The 16,662-nt window shown below is 45.8% G+C and overlaps 2 protein-coding genes across 4 annotated transcripts; both read right to left on the reverse strand.

Moving 5' to 3' along the window:
* Positions 1 to 332: 332 nt before the first annotated feature.
* ZC3H10 (zinc finger CCCH-type containing 10) lies at positions 333 to 7,291 on the reverse strand. Of its 3 annotated transcripts, XM_023520678.1 has the most exons (6): positions 7,192 to 7,291; positions 7,057 to 7,081; positions 6,675 to 6,697; positions 5,528 to 6,412; positions 4,682 to 4,745; positions 333 to 3,270 (listed from the first exon to the last, which is right to left on the reverse strand). In XM_023520678.1, the coding sequence occupies exon 6, from the start codon at positions 3,213 to 3,215 to the stop codon at positions 1,908 to 1,910; it is 1,308 nt and encodes a 435-aa protein (XP_023376446.1). In that variant the 5' UTR covers positions 3,216 to 3,270; positions 4,682 to 4,745; positions 5,528 to 6,412; positions 6,675 to 6,697; positions 7,057 to 7,081; positions 7,192 to 7,291; the 3' UTR covers positions 333 to 1,907. The 3 variants fall into 3 exon arrangements, with proteins under 3 accessions (XP_023376446.1, XP_011373998.1, XP_023376447.1); XM_011375696.2 differs by having other exon boundaries at positions 7,057 to 7,236; XM_023520679.1 differs by lacking the exons at positions 5,528 to 6,412; positions 6,675 to 6,697; positions 7,057 to 7,081; positions 7,192 to 7,291 and adding an exon at positions 5,198 to 5,514.
* Positions 7,292 to 8,725: 1,434 nt separating this feature from the next.
* On the reverse strand, positions 8,726 to 16,603 carry PA2G4 (proliferation-associated 2G4). Its single transcript, XM_011375698.2, has 13 exons — positions 16,336 to 16,603; positions 14,385 to 14,513; positions 14,020 to 14,125; positions 13,856 to 13,925; positions 13,513 to 13,605; positions 11,721 to 11,784; positions 11,392 to 11,470; positions 11,164 to 11,242; positions 10,937 to 11,070; positions 10,527 to 10,621; positions 10,281 to 10,408; positions 10,075 to 10,128; positions 8,726 to 9,859 (listed from the first exon to the last, which is right to left on the reverse strand). The coding sequence occupies exons 1-13, from the start codon at positions 16,421 to 16,423 to the stop codon at positions 9,794 to 9,796; spliced, it is 1,185 nt and encodes a 394-aa protein (XP_011374000.1). The 5' UTR covers positions 16,424 to 16,603; the 3' UTR covers positions 8,726 to 9,793.
* Between the last annotated feature and the right edge of the window lie 59 nt (positions 16,604 to 16,662).

The raw sequence follows: 16,662 nt of genomic DNA on the forward strand, positions 1-16,662 counted from the left end.
TTTCCTGACAGCACTCAATCCAGAGTTAAGCTCCACTTCTTTAAGCCTTCCCCCAAATCAGTTAACCGAAGTCCAAGTCCTGTAACTCCTAACACCCTCTTGCTGAGACACACCACGGTTCCCTATGGCACCCTCTCTCTATCATTGCAATGAGCATTAAACTCAACTTGCTCAACTACTGATGTATTCCTGGTGGTCTTTAGCTGGAGTATGTTAATAAAGAACATATAATTTGTAGTTTCTAACTCTTTAAAGATACTTGGCAAAAAAAAAAAAAAGTGTCATTATTTTGCTGGGACAAATTCATGTTGGCAGCTACGATCACAATTGTCTCTAATCATAAACCATCTTTTTTAATCCAGAATTGTGCCAGAAAATCAACATTTAGCTTATCAATGTGTGGTTTCCAAAATCCACAAACAATATTTCAGAATTTGCCCATTTTTAGTCTTTAGATCCTTTTTTTTTTGACTGGCCTTGACCTAGCCCACCATCTCAACCCCAGGTGTAAACTGAATGATCAACCAAACAAGACAGCAGGAGATATATTGGGGAAAACAACCCAGGATCACTTTCTCTACCCCCAAATCCACTGTTCCACTAGACACTTGAGTTGTTTCCCCTGTATCGGCCATGAGCTGAGGAGAAACTGAGGTTTGGCTATTGGGGCACTCGGGCTTGTTGCCTCTTAATTGGATTTAAAATCTCTGTGGTCCTGTGTGGAAGCAGAGGGGGAAAAAAAAGGATGAACCCTGAGAATTGTGTTCCCAGAACTCTCCTTTTCCCAGCATCTTCCAAGCCTTGAACGTTTAAGGCATTTGTAACTGAGGAAGGGATTGGGTAGGAGGGATATTAACTGCCATCAATAACTCAGTAACTGCCACCTGCCCTGCTTTGTTTGAATAAGGGAAGGATGTCAATACATATCCCATTCCCATTTCCCAGCACATCCACCCTCCTTAGTACCTGCCCCACTAAATGACCCTTGGAGCCCTGGTTACTAAGGCAACCTGGGAATAGTACATGCAGATAGAAACCAGAACAGATGGGACTATTTTTAATCTAGACTAGGTGACTCCAGTGCTTTTACCCAACAAAATGCCTTCCCCAGAGCCCCATTTGGTCTTATTCTGGGTTCCTACCCTTCTTCACTAACCTCTGTCCAACTTTATCCAAGCTCTGCGAGTGTGGGGTCTTTATCTATCCCATTTTGACATAACATCTATTTACTGCTCCCATCTTCCACACAGGGTATCTAAGCAAGTTTTCACTGCCTCCATTTGTTAAAAAGAATTGTTTTTTATTTCTTTGGAAAGTGATGGGCCCTGCCCTATGAATTTCCACGCCAAATCAAGGTCATGAATGCTCCCCTAGTCTTTGGGCTGAAGTACTATGGTCCCTGCCTACCCATGGGCCCAGGAGCAGTTCCTGTATTGTCCAACTCAACTAGATCCCAAAATGTTTGAAGGCTCCTATCAGGCCTCTCTCCTGGCCACCCACTTCCCAATCTTTCTTGGCTTTCCTTCTGGGCAGGGTATTTTTTTCTTCCAAAGCCAGTGCTGGAACCTGTGCTGTGCAGAAGAAAGGACAAGACCAAGCATGTCCCCAACTTCCCATTAGGAGACATACAGCCCCTCAGTCATTCCTTCCTCTCTGCTGGCTTCAGTCTGCACTCCTATGCAAGCCCCCTCAGTGAGACTTGAAGGAAAATGGACAAGAGGACCCTCATAAAAGGGAGGTGAGAGAAAACCCAACCCCTTCTCAGAAGCAAACTCCTTGTAGTTTCTTGTCCTAGTTCTTGAATAAGCCCTTCAGACAGGGCCTGGGAGGGCTAGGTGAGTGGGTAGGTTAGGGCCCCTCAACCCCAGCCCTGGGAGACTATACCAGGGGAGTGTCCATTGGCCCCATCAGTGCGGCATGGCTGTAATACGCATGCTCTGGGAAGCAATAGGGTAAGTCACCATGGGAGTGGTGGTGTGGCTCATTGTGATTCCTGCCAAGGGTTGGGCCATTGATACAGCCACAGGGGCCACAGGAGCCACAGATACAGCGACAGGAGCCATGGAGACAGGTGGGGGTGCCATTCCCTGGGCAATTGTTTGAGCCAGAGCAGCTGACAGTGGCGTGATCTCTGGGTTCAAGTGTGGGGGTGGGGGTGGTGGAGCAGCAGGAGGTGCAGCGTTAGTTGGAGGAGCAGCTGGAGCTCCGGCGGGGGCCACCAGTTCTTGCTGAGACACAGGGCGAGGCTGTAAAGCCTGGCTGCTGAGAGTAGTGTGAGTCTGGGCAATGCCATGGTTAAAAGTGGCAACAGTGCCCACGGTGGGGGCCAGAGTCTGCTCAGTTGCTGGTGCCGTAGAGCTCAGGGTCATGACCTTGGCCTGATTTCGGAATTGGGCATTTTGTTCCAGGAGTACCTCATTTGTGGCCAGAAGGTTGCTGACCTGCTTCTTTAGCTCCTCTACCCGCTTCCTGAGCATGGCATTCTCCTCCTCTAGCAGTCTGCACTCCACCCCTCTGGGTAGAGCCAGGCTATAATCATACGATTCAAAATGGGGACCATCTGGGGGGCAGCATCCACCTCTCCGGCGCTTGGGGCCTGGCTCATGGTCCTCAAAGCCCCTGTCAGGGAGGTCATAAATATCATAGAGATCATGACGTCGTCCTGGGGGGACTGGGCCTGTTGAGCCCCCACCACCAGTGCCTCCTCCACCCCGAGCATCAAACTCAAAATCCCGCTGTAGATGACGGAACTTGCACTTGGCTCCTCTCTGGCAGTCGCCCTTGAGAAAGTCCCGGCAGATAGGGACCTCCTCCTTGCCGTTTGGTAGATCAGCTGGAGAAAGGCCCAAGCCTGCTGCCACTTTCTGCCTCAGCCGAGGCGGAAGCTCTCCTGTCTTCTTATAGCCATCTTCATCTTCTTTAGAGCCATGGATGAATCGGCAGTTTGGGCGACTACACTCCTTGTTCTGGAAGTCATGGCAGAAGATGAATTCATTTTTGCTCACCCCCAAGTTGGACACCTCACTTATGTCTGGATGGCGATAGCGGCAACGCTTGCCTCGCTTGCACACATTCCTCAGGAAATCTCTACAGATGGCATCTGAGCTGGTCCCGCCACTGCCTGCCCCTGTCCCACTGGCTTCCTCGCTGCCACCGCTTCCAGAGCCTCCACCGCTGCTCACAGTGCCGTTGGCATAGCTGTCCCGGTCAGGCATCCTGGTACCCCCCAACTCAGGGCTTTCTTCCTTTTCTTGCCACCCTTGGTGACCACTAGGAAAGAGGAGAACTGTGTCAAACAGAGGCTACACTCTTCCTGACTGTAGCGTAGGCAGTCCAGCAAGAGAAAGGCCAGAGGGGCAACGCTTTGGAGATGGGGAATCTAAAGGATGAGAATTCTGCCTAGACTGGCTGGCTTGTCAGAAGTCCCACCCAGGCCCTTGTGCACCTGGTCTGGGGCAGAATGATTCACACTTGCCTGGCTAATGGAGAAGAGAGGAAGCTCGGGTGAAGCCATTTCATTACACTAATGACAGGCCAAGGAGGGGGCAGGGAGAGAATAGTACTGGATTTTATGTTCCTTTCTAAACTGACCTTATTAAAGTTGTGGAAGTGAAATTAAAAACTGCTATAGGTGCCTGAAAAGACTATGAGGAGACTGGGAATTGTGGCAAAGATATGCTGATGAGCTACTAGGGCTGTGAATAATGGGATATTGGTGACAAAACTTCCCTTAATCCCTTTTCCATGGGATTTCAGGTGAGAGTTCTGTGAAATAATACAGCTCTAGACCCCAGGAAATCCTAAGTGAAGAGACGTGTTTCACCAGCTTGCGGGCAGTCCCTAAACCCGTCTTTTAATATTTTCTCCCAGCTCACCACCACTATCAACCCTAGTGTGGTTAGCCCCCTCCCCTCTATTTCAAGGGAAGAGTTCTACAGCTGAAATCTCCACTTATAGACTCCCAAAAAACAAAACCATTTGTGGCAAGATCAAGGTGGGAGGAAGGAGTTAATTTCACAAGAACAAGTGACCTTACTTTGCCCATTTTATCACCTCCTAACCCTCCATGGGAAGATACCACTGACATCAAACCACACCATTCCTCACCCCATAAAGATCCTCTTTATTTATAGACTCTATAAAAGCTTTTTAAGTCTCATCTTTCCCAAGAGAGCTCTGGAATGTCAGTCCACTGCCCTGGTTCTAGCCCTCCCCTCACCCCTCCACCCCCAAGAGTGGGAGTCCCCGCCACCACGTGTCTGACCTCCTAAGCCTTTCCTAGGTAGTGTTCAGGCTCCCCCTGCTGTCCAGATAGGAAAACTTCATATTGTTTCTCCTTGAGTATAAGAGAATCTTCCCAATTTCTCTGGCCTTGATGTCCCCTCAACCATTCACCCCATTGCCTTGACTTTGCCTTCACATTTCTCTAAAATAAACCAACCAGAGGCCAGAGTTACAAGAGACTCTGTAAAAGAAGAGGGGTCCTCTTCCTCCAAAGGGAGGTAAGTCCCAATCTAGGAAAAGAGTGGTAAAATATACAAACTCTTATAATAAAAGGGAAAAGACCTGATGAAAAATAAATGCCATCTATCTATGCCTGACCCACGTTGCAAATTCCAATAGATGCAGATAATCAGACATGATACTCCTCCCATACAACTCCCCCAGGATTGTTCAATACCTGAGGTAGCTCAGGTGAAGTCCGGGGCTCCTGTGGGTCTCCACCTCCACATCACTGCTGGGTTCTGAATAGAGAAAAAAAGAGAGAGAGAGAGAGAGAGACTTGGGTGGGAGAAAGGGTAAGAATAGAAGACGACGGGGTAATTTTTACAAGAAAGAAGTCTGACAAAATGGCAAGAGCTCTGAGCACATCAAGATTTCCTCAGGGTTCCAACTGAAATTCACCTGTCAAAGGGAGAAATTGCCGGTAAAAGTTTAAGGGATCGAACTAATTTGGAAAACCTAGGAGAATGGGTCGAAAAAGCAGCCCTGAGTGAACAAAGGGTGAGGGGAGCCCTGCCTCAAGATGAAGGAGGATGTGGGGTTCAGACCCTGGCCTAGGGTTGGGGTTAGGAACTCCGAATGGGAAGTCTTGCAAGTCTGACAGTGCAGTCGGACGGCATAGTAGTCTTGGGCGCTGATTATGACGCTTCGCAAAGCCCGAGAGTTTGCGAAGAAAGTCCTAGGAGTTTCTCACAGGAAATGTAGTTTGGCAGGTTCTGTGAAGTGCCACCAGAGTTCAGCCATGGCGTGGGCCGGGTGACTAGGACACTAAGGGAGCACGAAGTGAAGCAGAGAGAGGGACTCCAGGTGACACCAAGCTGAGGGGATGGGCAGGGCTGTGACGTCACGGAGCAGTCGTTTGCTCGCGAAGCGGGGTCAGTCAGAAAACGGGCTCAGCCCTGGGGCGTAAGAGCCAGCTCGATCCTGGGGGGCCTTGTGTAGCCCGACAGAGCCCAGCCGCTGGGCCAGCCTCGACTCCTCCCCTCCGGGCGCGGCCTCCACCTAAGTCTCCCGCCTCCCTCACCTGCCGCCGCCGCCGTAGTTGCTGCTGCCGCCTGCCGGTCCTCTAGCTTCGACAAAGAGCAGCTACCCTGTCGCCCTTCCGCTTCCTGCGGAAGAAACGACGCTCTAGCTACCAGACCCGGAACTATACTCTATGGTGCGCAAAGTACTTGCTAGGGTAACTGCAGGAAGTTCCCAGCAAGCTTTGCGCGTCACTATGGCAACCTGTTCCAACCGCACAGTAAGGGGGCCCCAAAAGGAATTTAGCAATGTTAGGTGTAGATAGGGAAACTAGGGCGGAAACATCATTTCCCCCTAAGCTGCCCACGAACCACCTTGTCCTTCGGCGTCCACTACATACTTTTCAGAATAGGCTACCTATACTCAAATCCAGATGTTGGCTAGGTCCACCTAGGGACAGGGTCCACCCCACTTTCCCGCTGCCCCGCAGTTTCCTGTGTAGCTTGACAAACTACAGTACCAGGTAGTAAGAGGGCTGACTGTACAGATAAAGAATCCCCAGCCAGTGGAACCATAATAACCACAAAACAGACAGATTTTTCTCTTCAGCTAAGACAGCGTGAGGTCATTTATTGTACACGTTACATTCAGCCACAACTGAGAACAGAACTAGTCCAGAATGTCACAGGTCCAGAGCAAAGGACCATAAGGAACTGTTGTTCTTGTACGAGCAAGGCAGGTCTCTCAAAAGGCGGTCGCAGCGATCAGATGGCGATTGATGTTCTAGATCCATTGAGAAGTTCTAGACAGCAGGCATGCAGTCCAACAATTTGTATCAGCGTCCCTGGCCTCTGGTTTTCCTTATTTCTGCTATGGCTTCCACGGGTGCACAAGCTAGCAAGTTTACTTGGACCTCTGCCTCATCTTTCTTCTTTTGCGCTTCAGCCTGAAAAGCAGACACGAGAATATACTTCCTGCTCACAAGCCTGAACTGTCTTTTTCATTTTAAACGTGCATACAACACACAGGGTGGTAAAAAGATCATGCACTACATTCTATTGTCTTGTGTCAAACACCTGGCTCTAGCAAGTCAATGCTGAAAACGTTTTTCACCTAAAGTTCTTTGAGATTTCTAAACCAAATGTTCCAAATTTTGTCCAAGGCATGCTCCACTTCCCTCTTCCCGTGCCAGCAAAGTCTCAACATACCTGCGCATTCGCTTCTTCCTCCACTGGAGATTGAATCATAACCAGAGGCAACGATAAAAAAACAGGTCATTAGTTTTAGTAACAGGTAGGTTCCTGACCAAGTATGAGGACTTAGTCACAGAAATCTCAATAATCTGGCCTCCCACCCCCAACCCAAGAAAACATCGAACATCGCGTGCACTCTTCTACTCACCCTCTTTTTGCACAGCACTTACCCAACTACCTCCTCTGCTTCTCCGCAAACTATCCTACCTCTTCTACTAGCTCTGAGGCCTCCCTGAGAACCCAGCGGTTTGGGAACCAAGGCGGACTTCCCTTGCTTGGGTCTCCACCCCCAATCATCAGTTCCATCAGTGAGCCTCAGCTGCCAGGAACTGCTTACCTTGGCTCTCATGGCGAGGAGGTTTCTACGAGTAAAGAGAAAAAGGGTACAGTTAGTTTACTGTAACGATGGTAAGTGCAGAAACCAGATGTTAATGGATTGTACGCGAAACCCACACACAGGTCGCACACCAACCTAAGAAAATGGCGCTAAGGCCGAGAGAGGGATAAGTGCCCGCCTACGGCCATTTAAGAGAGCGCTTAGTGTCGTCACTTCCGCTGCCTCGCCCTACCTCCCCAGGGGCGGGGCTGCACAAGGGGTGTGACAATAGCTTCCGGCCCCCGCAGGTATCTGGCGACTTAGATCTCTTGGAAGTGTTTTGGATGTGAGTTACAAAATTCTTCGTCTCCAGTTTTATAAGGACACTGTATTATTTAAGCGTGAGCACCTATTTCCTATATGGGACCTAAAAGTGCAGACGAGGAAAGGATAACGACTTCCGCCTTCCCTCTCATTGCTTCATGGGAGTTGCAGTTTCCCGGAGACACCCTCCATTTTATTATGAATAAGTGCAGAGTGTACAAAAGTTTCTAATTTGTTTTACTTGCTTGCCTTATTTGCTAAACTAAATTGCTGCAGGGAGAATCGATCTCGGAACCTCCAAAGGTCCTAAGGTTCCAGAATGTGGGAGGCTGTAAAGTTGGAGAGTCAAGAAAGCTGTCACACTACAAAAATAACCTGTCACTTAAACTTTTTCCTAGCCAACTATGGTCTTTCCTAGCCAACTATGCCTGAGGTAGAATGTCACTAGATTCATGGCCACAATGCATCTTGTTCAGAAAATACTTCAGTAATTCTCTAAACTTGGAGGTAAAAATCAAACTAATGGTGAGGGGCAAGATCTGCTGTCTTCTCTAGGGCAAGAATGTTATTTCGTGTTAAGGTAATTTGCCAGGGTATAGACAGGTCAGAAGTACCTGGTATACAGATATCCAAAGATTTGGCTATAGTTAACGAGTTATGAGGGATGGAAAAGAATTCTTAACCATAGACTTCACCTTTGATGCTGTAAAGTTTTTGATTATAATCCCTCCTCTGTGGTTTCCCTTTACAGCATTTGCAATAACATGTCACCCTTCAATTCTGTTAAAACAAGGTTTTTGAAACTTCAGGTTAGGGCTTAAGTAGTTCTAGTATTTTCACCATCAGAATAGGTTTCGAAAACAAAACAAAAAAACCCCTGTAACTATTTTACATCAAGTTCACCAGGATTTCACCTGTTGATTGCCCACTAGCCTATAAGCTTTTATGAAAAGCCCTGTTTTTGTTCACTGTAGTATCACTAGATCAGCATGCTTCACATGTAAGACATTCAAATCTAATATTCATCTCAGGCTGGTACTGAAAAATTGCGTAACACTAAAGGCATTCTTCTTGGCTTCCTAAATCAGGACAAACACTTGTATAGTTTTACTTTTTGCAGTGCACATTAAATGTGCTAGTCCTGAACAAAGTATCAGCAGCAAGGTTTTTACTTTAGAAAAATTAAACTCTCAGAAAATTTACTTTATCTAAATTCAGAGAATCTAGGACTTATTTACGTCTTTGGGTTGGGAAAGAATTCCTTGTTTTAAAAAGGTAGAATATGGCAACACAGAAAAACAGTTCAGTCATCACTTCATCAGACACTTTCCCACTTCCATCAAATAAGAGCAGCAAAGGCACAGGATTGAGTAAATCCAAATTTATTTTAACGCCATGTCATTTTCAATGTGTTTAAAAACCTCGTAAGTTAGCAGGAGCCCTAGTTCCCTGGGACTGCATGCCAGAGGTGCCGAAATTCATCACCTTTCTCTCCACAAAGCCCTAGCAATCCATTCAAGTCCACAGCTTCAGAAAGCCAGTTGTCTTCCAATCAGTTTGCTCCTCTGGTTCCTGGTCTTTCTTTCAAGGGAGGGGATCAAAATATTTCAAACAGAGAACAAAACCACAGTTGAGCTTCCAGCTCAGATTTCTAAAATGGAGCAAGGGAATACTCCACTGACTCCAAAGAAATGGACAAGGTTGAAATAAACTCCTCCTTTACAGGTTTGTTTTTGTTTTTGTTTTTTTTTTGGTGGGGTGGGGTGGGGGGGAGTCCTGCAGAACAAAAATGGCTAAAAAGATTTATAAATGAGGATCCATTTCATAGATGGAAATCCCTTAAGTACAGGCTTCAGCTCCTAAAAATGGGAGTGGCCTGACCAGACCAGCCTGGATCAGAAAAGGAATCTGCTACATATGAATAAAAATAATCTGAAGAACAGCTCCTCTCTATTTTGAGGCCAGATAGAATACCTGGAGAGAGTAGGAAAAGTGAGGAACAAGCCCCAACAGATGGGAAAATGCTGACATTGAAGTGGATAAAAAATTCCAGGTGAATTTTTAGTGGTGGTGGCTACTTTAGCATCCTCCCTGTTGTTGTAGGGCCATAAACCTTGACCAAGCAGAGTGGTAGAAAAAAGGCTAGAAAGAGGGGCTTGAAGACGACGGATTTTTGACTCCTGATTTTATTATTCAATTTCTTTTCTATTTAAAGTAGTCTTCGGTAGCTGGGAAGCCTGGCCTCCCAAGACCAGAGTCAGTTGGAGCTTGTTGTTGTTGGAAGGGGGTTGGGTTGGGGGCCTGGGATGGGGCAGGGAGACCCCCACTCTGCTGGTGGTCCTGGGTGGAGAAGACGAACTGCACTTCACAGAGCCTGGGGTGTGGTGGGAAGGGGATGAGGCAGGAGCGGCAAGCTGGGGAGATGGGACCCACCTCAGTCCCCAGCTTCATTCTCTTCTAATGTTTCGCCACTGGTGGCATTCTCTGCAGTCTTGGAGGCCTATACTCATAGAAAGAGGGAGAAGACTTGTCAGTTTCCAATACCTTGGAGCAGTATCTGGGGGACCAAGGACAAATATATCCTAATTCTCTACGTCAGAGCTGAGAAGGGGGAAAATAAGGACATACAGAAATCTGTACCCCGCCACGACCCAGAAAAGTGGAATAAAGAAAGATCAGGTTCACCCTGCCAAAGGAAGGATGATCATAACAGACCTTCTTTTTTTTCTTTTTCTGAGTTTTCCGACTTGCAGAACTCTGAAGGAGGGCCTGGAAAATAGGAGGAAGAAGAAAAACAAATTTTGAGGAATGTGGAGAAGTCTTACTCTCAATATTATACTTCTTTTCAGGACTTTGCTGACATTTAGTCCTCACTCCCAGGACAGGTGCCACATGCTCACCACTTTCCATCTCATGCTCACCTTTAGCTCTGCATCCTGGACCTCCATCTCGGACTTGTAAAGGTCAGGCTCGAAGGGACCGCTGGTTATCCGCATGGGGCCATTGGGCATGAGCAGAACTGTAAATTTAAACTGGGCAACAAATTCACCTATGGGAGAGAAATGATTTGATAAAATGTTCCCCTGCCATACTCTTCTGTAAGCTATAGGGAGGAAGGAGGGGACCATATAACCAAGTACTCTACAGTCAAACTTTTTAGAACTCACCCTCCTTCTCATAGAGAACATTAAATGGTTGCAGCAGTTCATGTTTGGCGCACTCTACCACACCCATCCGGGCCTTCTTCTCATCTTCAAATGCTCTGGATAGGGAAAGACAAATTAAGGTATCCTTAAACTCCCTATCAAGTTTTACCATTTGGTTCGTGTTTTCTATTTTTTTTTTCTTTTTAAATTTTCGCTCATGTTTTTAAACAGCTCCTACCCTCAGGCAGAAATCATGCTTAGGATTGCTTTTAGGATGGGGAGAATAAGACAGCGCATGAATGCAGGCTACAACTACAAGTTGGGGCAGGAGAGGAGAGGGAAGGAAGGGTGGAGGAGGGAAGAGTTTTCCTGGGTGTGTGGTCTATGAATCAGAGTGATTCTAAGTTTTGTCCTTGCTAAGTGCAGTATACCTTAAAGTAAACGGCATGGCATCAAAACGCCTTTCGACCTCACTGAAGAAGGCACGTGAAGTTTTCATTTTTAGGCCATATTGTTTAGAAGGATCTCGTTTGTAAATGGTGGTTCTCTGTCCTGCATCCTTGGCCTAAAAGAGTAAGTTAGGTCACATTTTGTTTAGATGCTCCTGGAACACACCCTCAGTCTCCCTTCTTTGCTAGTTCTGGTACACTCTCCTCACCTTGCCCTCTCCTGAGCTGACGAGAATATCCACAGCATATACTTCGTGTACCTCAAACTCAGCTTTCTCATGGTCCTTCCTAAAAAGAATAGAAAGGGAACCATAAAGAGCAAAAAGTATTTCCTGGAGTTCAGAATAGAAGGTAGATAGGATTAGGCTGGGAATATGGAAGATAAAATTCATGACTAGTCTGGAATGGTGGAAAACAAGAGAAGAATTGACACCTACTTCTGCTGGTCTGTGGGATTCTGGATAATGGTTTTTTCTCCATCGATGACATGCTGCTTCAATTGGTGTGATAGCATACCTGTACACAGGACACAGCCTATGGTACCAGACATCTAGAATCTCAAAAGGTTTCCAAATCCACCCACTTATGTAGTTTGATAGGGAAGGCAATAAGAGAAAAAAAAGTGCCTGGCTATGGAAACCCAGGGCACTAATATTTTTGGCTTAGACTGTTCTAGAGCCAGGAATGATCCTCAAAGGAGTAAAATCCTTAATTCTGCTAAATTACTCATACTTAAGACCCTCAACCCTGGTATCTGAGGTCTCACCTTCTATTGGTGTGCAATTAAATGAGTGGGCAACTTTGTTCCAGGCTTCTGTCACTTGTGTGTTCTAAAAGTACAAGATCAAATAAAAGGTGAGATACTAGGGGCTAATAAATTCTCTACCATGAGAATAAGAAGCATAAAAGAACTGAGAGCTCTAATATCTTCCATCAAGTATAATTTTCATTGATTATTAATGTCACAGCCCTATCATCCCTATAACTTAAACATACCTGACATTTGCATATCCTTTTATAAACTTTCACAAACACGGTTTAATTAGACAATTATGGAAGGTAAATAGGGCAGATCTATATTAGTCTAGAAGATGAGGAAACTAAGGCTCAGAAAGGTTAAATATGCCAAAGGTTAAACCAATTAACTGAAAAAACCTAGTATAAACTGTTTTATGACAGTAAGTTCGGTGTTTATTCCATTATATCAGGCATTCTAACCTGGTAAGGTACAGCAAACTCATTTTCCCCTTACCTCTCTCAAACATGATCTGATCCTCACCAAATCTAGTTCTTAGACAAAAAGTGAACAACTAATCACAGCTAATATTACTAAACTATGTGCTAGGTACTATGATAATCACTTTACATATATCATCTCAATCATCACAACAACCCTGTAAGAATAAGGCATAATTTTACTTTTCTCATTTTACAGATGAAGAAATTTGAACTCAGTTATTTTTAAATAGTAATAGGTCTAAGAACCCAGCAAGTCTGATATCACAGCTATTCAGTAGCCAACAGAAAACACTACCTTCCAATGAAGGTATACAATATAATCAACATGCAAATAGTTAACACAGGTGTTTACTATGTGCCAGGCACTGTTCAAAGTGCTTATAACAGCTCTATGAAGTAGGTATCATTAAAGAAAACTTCACAGGGATGTAAAGTACAACATAGGGAATATAGTTATAACATTGTAATAACTATGTATAGTGCCGAGTGGGTACTAGATATTCAGGGGGATTACTTCATAAATCATAAAAGTCTAACCACCATGCTTTCAGTATACCTGAAACTAGTATAAAATACTGAATGTCAATTGTAATTGAAAAAAGGTTTAAAACAAATAAAATAAATGTGAGGCTCTTGGCACATGGGGAAAAAAAGAAAACTAAGAGGTTTAAGTGAAAATGATGCAATTAAGTATAATGGGGATAAAGTATAAATTGATTAAAAGTGTGAAGAAGAGAGCACAGAAAAGCAGCAAAAGACAATACTTTTAGGACTGAACAGGTCTCTGAAAATTTGTGTTAGAGAAATCTCTCTACTGATAGTCTAATACTCTAAATTGTATTAATTCATGAAAAGTTTACGATCCCTGGGCTTCCCAATATTGTCTTGCAAGGTATAGAACTTTTGGCCTCTCTTTACCACCAGTTTACTGATACTATTATTATCTTATAACTTTTTAAAATTGAGTTTTAAAATGTATGTGTTTTGTTGTAAGCCATCTACTTCAAAGTATTTTGGGGGAAAGACACACATCCAAAATACAATAAAGGAAGGATCTCTGTAGGCTCCATGTATCCCTACACACCTAGCATGGAACTGTCTATGGCAGGCATTCGAGGTTAACTGCTGTTTAGTATTAAGCTCTTTAGTTTCTGCCTCTTCTTTTATAGATATCCCATCAGAAGAGGTAGCTAATTCTAAACAGCTGTTTGCTTTATAGGTGGCCTGTGAGAGAAGTTGGCAGTTCAATATAGAATTGCTGCAGATGCCTAGTGCAATTCTGGCTCTATCATGATTTGGACTTAGACTAAACAACTTACCTGGTTTCCAGGTTTGACCAGGCGTAGGGCAGCTTCAGCACAAAGGTGAGCTGCCTTAATGACATCTGCTTTCCTCCCTGTTACTTGGGTCCCCTGTAGATAAGGATATGCAATCAGTGCCTTCCTGGAAAACTCTAACTTGGTTCATTATTCAGTTAATATCGTTGTGCCCATTATGAAAAGCTAGCCAATGAGCAGGAGAGAAAACATGCATTTTCCTTTTATTTCTCTAGAGACTCTCTCAAAACTTACATGGTGGTAGGGGGTAGGGATAAGAAGCAAGAAGCAGTGCACCCTCCTCCATCCCCCACAGGCTGAACAGAGTTCAAAGCAGGTCACCTACCTGAGCTACATCAACCACAAAAGTGTGGGCCACATTAGCAATGAAGCCATCCACATGGACCCCAAGGTCACTGAAAAGCAAGAGCAGAGAACATTAGCATTAGCAACTGAGACTATGGAAATGCTTAGGAAAAAGACAAGTACTCTAAAATGGTTTAAGCTTACATTTTTACCAAGTCACCTTCCTTGAGAATATAGTCCTGGTCGCTCTTCAAAGGGGAGAAGTGACATACACAGTTATTTACTGAAATGCTGGTGGGAAAGGCAATACCTGTAAAGAGAATCATCGGCCTTACTGCCTTGCTCTCTCTCTTGGAGCCCTGTTGCCCCTCAGAAAAATGGATCCATTTTCTTCAGGGTCTTGCCTCAGATCAGTCAGTTTGGACTGAGTAGGAAACTACTTTTAACCAACTTGCCATTACAAATTTCCAAATATCTCAACCAGAGGTAGGGTGAGGGTTGCATCACTATGACAAACAGGACTGAATAAGGGCCAATCCTGGGAAATTAGTGTGGAATTGATTTTTTACCTTTCTTCATTTCTTTTTCTTTCTTGAAAATTTTCCCCGTCTCTTCCATAATCATGGCATCACCTTTCTCACAGAGGCTCAGTACTGACACACCCGAGCAGGATGCTTCCACCAAAGACCGAAGTACCCCTGGGGATGGAATCTCACCGTTAATCCTGTATGTGATGTCTAAGTTACAATCCAAGCAATTCCTAGAAGCTGTAACCAGGGTTTCTAATATTCCCTAATGCCACTGCCTTAATGCTAAAAGGAGCAAGATTTGCCTCTTAGAATGTACCTACCTATAATCTCTAAATTTCTGCCTTTCTTTTTTAAAGAAGTCAACACTCTCTTCCTTCCTTATACAATGTTACAACTGGGTATACACAATCTGTCTCCCCAGACAAGGGAGACTTCCCAAAAATGACACCTGTGGTATGACAGGATAGAATTATGAACTTTAAGAGGGTCCTCACCAAGGTATTCCACATACACGCAGACTAAAAGATAGTTATAGGCGTCGGGGACAACAGGAAGGTAGACACAGAATTGCTGACTCGAAGTTGATGAGTGATGAAATGCTACCTTCTCCCTTCTCAGACACTCCAATTAGCTGTTACTAATTCAATTTACGTAGACTTACTTCTTCACAATTGTAGAAGCCAAAGAGACTTAACCTAAGGTCCCTGGGCTCCAGCAGGCTCATGGTTTATAGCTTTTAGCAGATAACAAAGAGTTACGTGACCCAAAAGAGTTTCAAGGTGGTATCTGTAATCACAAGTACCTCAGAAATTACAAATTGCAAGAGGAAAAAAAAATTTGATTCAAACCACTAATATCAAATATAAAAATATACCAAAACTGGAGGCACTAACTAAATGTCCATTATGTTATAAAGCATCTCCATGGCCCATCCTGAACTTCAGATTTGATTTCTGTGATCTAAGTTTTAGTGACTCTTGGGAAGCCTGAAACTCAGGTTTTCAGCCATAGGACCAGAGACATCCTAAATACCTCTCTACCGGTCAAAGCCATTTAAAGCCCAAACACAAGCACTTTCTGTCCTGACTGGGTTTTGAATTAGAAATAGAAGAGTACTGAAAGTGAGACATCTGCCTAGAGTAGCAGGCAGCTGCTGAGAAAGTCAGGGCGGTCCTAATAAGGATGACTTCTGAGATCCTAACATCAATCCCCACGCCCGTTCCAGTACTATTCACAAGTCTGCCTAGTTGGGGTGAGGACCTCAAAAACACTCCTAGAGTTGTCAAACTGCTGAGATCAAATCTGAAAACTAAGGCTATCTGCACAGATTGAAGGTAGTAATGAAGAACTTCACGAAAACATGGATATATCTCCAAGAGGGTGTGAGGAGCTCCAGGGGTGCCCGTCAACGGTCACTGAGCTGGCCAAGAGTAGAAGGGAGCCCCCACCAGAGAAAGAGTTGAAGAACGAAAGACTTCAGCAAAGCACGTGGTAGGAAAGCTGGTGTCAGGGTTCGTAGCAGAGGAAGGCAGCTGACGATCCGCACAGGGACCCAGTAACACGTGCCGGCTCGGCTCCTGACTCCAGGGTAGCCTCAACAAAATAGAGGGGCGCTTCCGTCGCAAACATCTGGGTGCTTCCTTTTCAAGCTGGCCTCGCCGCTGCCAGAATTAAAGGAGGCGAAAACCCGCAGGAGATGCGCCTTGCCTCCTTACCAACCGCCTAGGGTTAGCGCCGGCCAGGGATTCTGCTCTGAGCTCTTCCCCGTCGCCGGCCCGCACCTCCAGACTCCAACCCAGGCCTGGACGCTCAGGTCCCAGGAGCGACACGGACTCTTCCCACCACGCCACACACCAGAGGACCAGCGCGGGGCCCTCAGTAGCTCATTCCGCATGACCCACCGCTCCAGCCCCTCCAGGGCCAGCCCAGTACCGTCCCGCTTGCCTCTCCCTCTCAGCCTAGAACCTCGGACTGCTGAGGCCGCACTCACGGTTGGCGATGTCGCCCCCCATCTTATACTTGGTCACGACCAGGTCCTCGGCGATAGTTTGCTCCTGCTGCTCGTCCTCGCCCGACATCTTCCCGCCACCACCACTACTGCAGCCCCGTTCCCCTGAGCCGCCGCCTCTGTCTCCCTTCCCAGTCACAGGTTGTGGCCAGAGCCCCTTCGATCTGCGAGGAGAGCGCGAGCAAAAGCGCGAGCAAGCAAGAGAGCGAGCGGGCGGTCGAGAGCGAGAAGCTGCGAGCGCGCGGGCTGAGGCGCAGGGCACGCTGGGACACTGAGTCCTCTCCTCTGTCGACCTCCAGCCGCTCTCAT

The sequence above is a fragment of the Pteropus vampyrus genome, unplaced genomic scaffold (genome assembly GCF_000151845.1).
Source record: "Pteropus vampyrus isolate Shadow unplaced genomic scaffold, Pvam_2.0 Scaffold276, whole genome shotgun sequence".
NCBI lineage: Eukaryota > Metazoa > Chordata > Mammalia > Chiroptera > Pteropodidae > Pteropus > Pteropus vampyrus.